This window comes from Kryptolebias marmoratus, linkage group LG4, assembly GCF_001649575.2.
Source record: "Kryptolebias marmoratus isolate JLee-2015 linkage group LG4, ASM164957v2, whole genome shotgun sequence".
NCBI classification, from domain to species: domain Eukaryota; kingdom Metazoa; phylum Chordata; class Actinopteri; order Cyprinodontiformes; family Rivulidae; genus Kryptolebias; species Kryptolebias marmoratus.
Window position 1 is genome coordinate 964502 of NC_051433.1, and position 3555 is coordinate 968056.

At 47.1% G+C, this 3555-nt stretch overlaps 1 protein-coding gene across 1 annotated transcript in view; it reads left to right on the forward strand.

The window, feature by feature from the left end:
* Positions 1–2074, forward strand: part of eif6 (eukaryotic translation initiation factor 6) — a 4721-nt gene extending 2647 nt beyond the window's left edge. Inside the window, exons 3-7 of the mRNA XM_017404189.3 lie at positions 549–634; positions 708–883; positions 1172–1348; positions 1434–1618; positions 1737–2074. Coding sequence (XP_017259678.1) covers positions 549–634; positions 708–883; positions 1172–1348; positions 1434–1618; positions 1737–1746 — 634 coding nt within the window. The 3' untranslated portion in view covers positions 1747–2074. The remainder of the gene's footprint in view (positions 1–548; positions 635–707; positions 884–1171; positions 1349–1433; positions 1619–1736) is intronic.
* Positions 2075–3555: the final 1481 nt, after the last annotated feature.

The window sequence follows — 3555 nt, forward strand, 5'->3', positions numbered from 1 at the left end:
TCTCAAGAGGACAAATAACACCTTTTCTGTTCAAATTGCCAACCCGCCACAGTGGCGTGTGTGTTGATCAAATTCACCCGCCACTTCAAATATTTCCCCGCATTTGGCGGGTGGCGGGTGCTAATTTCCACCCCTGGTCTGTGGTGATGTAAAACTGGCCTCACTGTGGACAGGGACTCTGGTGTTCCGGTTCTGACCGGTTTCCTTCCATTTTAGGGGGACAGTTTGGGTTCTTTTTCAGGAGGAACATCCAGCTGCAGAAACTCATGATCATCAACAGGAAGTTAACAGACCTCGTCAAATTAAAATACGCTCTTCATCCTTCAGCACCACGTATTAACAGCTTTAGCTGAATGTTTGGATGTATTTGAAGAAGAAAATAATAAATGTAAATAAATTCCAACTTGTTTGTAAGAAACCCTGGAAGTAGTTTGTTGTAGAATCGTTCCACCGTGAAAACAGAATGTCTGACATCAGCTGAACTAACACTTTTATTTCTGTCGGTAATGTGATGTAACAAGCGGCATGTTGCCTTTGTGTGTCTGCAGCGTGTTTGAAGGCGAGCTGTCAGAAACTGTCCCGGTGGTTCACGCCTCCATCGCCGGCTGTCGCATCATCGGCAGGTTGTGTGTCGGTGAGTGAAACCGTAACGACCCCTTCATCGTCATCATCCTCGTTAAATTAACCCACCACTCTGCCGCCGTCAGGTAACCGCCACGGCCTCCTGGTTCCCAACAACACGACGGATCAGGAGCTGCAGAACATCAGGAACTCTCTGCCGGACTCGGTCAGGATCCAGAGGGTGGAGGAGAGGCTTTCTGCTCTCGGGAACGTCATCTCCTGCAACGACTACGTGGCTCTGGTTCACCCGGACCTCGACAGGGTGAGACGGGGTCAGGGGTCAGGGGTCGGGGGGGTTGAAAGCCCCAACAGATAAAGAAAACAAGCGATGGGAGCTGAAGAAATTAGCATTTTCTGAGAAAATCCAGTGAATGTTGAGCGCTGAGTGGCTTTACTGAGGCGTGGAGGAGCTGAAACGTTAAAGCTAACAGAAGCTAAAAGTTTCTAAACTAAAGCAGCTGAAGTAGCCCAAACATGCTGACTCAGCAGTTGGGCAATAAGCCAAGGCGTTGAACCTGCAGCTGAGTGCCGTGTCCCTTCTGCTCGTCAGGAGACGGAGGAGATCCTCGCAGACATTCTGAAGGTGGAGGTTTTCCGTCAGACGGTGGCCGAGCAGGTCCTCGTCGGCTCTTACTGCGCGTTCAGCAACCAGGGAGGCCTGGTCCACCCGAAGACGTCCATCGAAGACCAGGACGAGCTGTCCTCTCTACTGCAGGTCCCCCTGGTGGTGAGCGGCGCCGGGCGCAGTCTCTGGTTTGGTGTCAGAGAACCTCGCTAATGTTCTGATTGGTTCCCTCTGTCGCCGTCCGCAGGCGGGCACCGTGAACCGGGGCAGCGAGGTGATCGCGGCGGGGATGGTGGTGAACGACTGGTGCGCGTTCTGCGGCCTGGACACGACCAGCACCGAGCTGTCCGTCATCGAGAGCGTGTTCAGACTCGGCGACTCGGCTCAGCCGTCCGCCATCGCCACCAGCATGAGGGACTCGCTGATCGACAGGTAACCCTCAGACGTTACCTGTTCTCTTTAAGTTTGGTCAACACGTAGCAAAGATTACATGACTTGAATATTTAACCATCCTTGTTTGTTAAAAATAACTCGTCTCTCGTCTCCTCAGCATGGCGTAAAGCCGCCGCCGCCGCAGTCTCCTCCCACCTGAAGCTGCTGGACCCGCCTACAGAAACACCTTCCACCTGCAGCCGAACTTCACTTTGTTTAAACATGTCCTCCTGAGCAGATCGACTGAATCTGCAGCTGTTTAAGGCCGAGTGTTTCAGAGAGCAGCCGACACGATTTCTGACGCTGCAGGAAGCTCAGAGTTCAGGAGGCGATGAGAAAATGAAGGTGTGTCATTTGAGGGGTTGGTTCTGTGTCGGACTGTAGAAAGATGAGAAAGTGGACCTGATGGATGTTTCTAAAGCTGTCTGTAAAATAAAACTGATTATTCTCTTTTTATCTGTTTAGAGCTTTAATTTTTAAGATCTGTCACAGCTGTAAATTACAGAAAACTAATTTATTTTCATGTTTTAGGACGGAAATCAAACACTCAGCTGTTCTTCTGCATCATAATGTGGATAAAATCCCTCTGTAGACATCAATGGTGAAGTTTTCAGCAGGTGGTACCAAAGAATGTTTAATTTAATCTTACATTTCTAGTTTCACAGCTTTGATTGGAGAACTTGTATTAAATTTTCAGGCCTTATCTGAGCTTTGTTTTTGGGTTCCTGCTCTCTGGTTCCCCCTGCTGGCAAAACAAAAACTTACAGAAACAAAGATGAAGTTTTTGAAGGCAACTTTTATTTAATTATTTATTGGCAAATGCTTTAAGTTTGCAGCAATGCATCTATATACACTCATTCAAAACAGTGACACCATCAGAAAGCCTAAAGAAAAACACATGATTATATGATGGTTTATATGCACACTGGTTTACACAAACACTGGGGTTCAGTTTTTGGTTCGGGAAACACCTAAAAAGACCTTCTAAATTGAAACAATACATTTATATTTATAGCATAAAATCAATATACATTTATATATAAAAAAAGTGAAAACATGCAAGATTTGTAGTGCAGAACAACCTTTTGTCTATAAATTCTTGTTAAAGGCAAACAAAAAGGAGCAGATAAAAACATGGTAGTTGGTACATAGATACAGTCATCTCTAAAACAAAAACTCTACGCCACCGTGTTTTATTTGTAATTACTGTGCAAAAGAAGCTCATTCAGTTCCTACATTAAATACATGTAATGCTCAGCTCTGCTGTTACAGACCAGGAGGGGGCGCCATCCTCGCTTCAGCTCAGGTTCAAACAGAAAACCGGATCCCTTCAGTGTCAGTTTGGGTTTCTGTTGGTACCGGGTGAACGTCGGAGGAACTAGAACCCTCCTGTGATGGCGTGACCCCCCCCCCCCCTCCTCCTGCAACCAGAACCATCCGTTTCGTCCCAAACTGGCTTTTCAAACCCAGCTGCCGAAGATCTACCAGACAGAATACGACTCACCTGATTGGCTGAAAACTGAGCAGTTGTGCTTCCAGGTGTGAGGGGAGGGGGGTGAAATGATGAAGATGATGTGATATGATGAAGTATTGCACGTTAAAACTACTGAAGAGGATCACTGCAGGTTGGAAACCGTAAACTCAAACTAAACTACGTCAGATTACAGAGAGAAATAAAAACCGACACGTTGAAATGTGTAACTGACCCCAGACACCAGCTGTTCTGAGACCTGTTTAGTGTTTAGGATGTGAACCAACGAATCGTTTTTACAAACGGAGGTGATTCGTTGGTTCGAGTCCTTTCAAAATAAGAGAACTGGGCGTGAGGGAACAAACGGAGAGAATAAAGCCACACAGGAAGTCCTCTGGTGTCTGTGATAACTGAAGGTTTCCTGTGTGGCCTCCATCCCCGTCACCCCCACCCCTCTGCTGTCCAC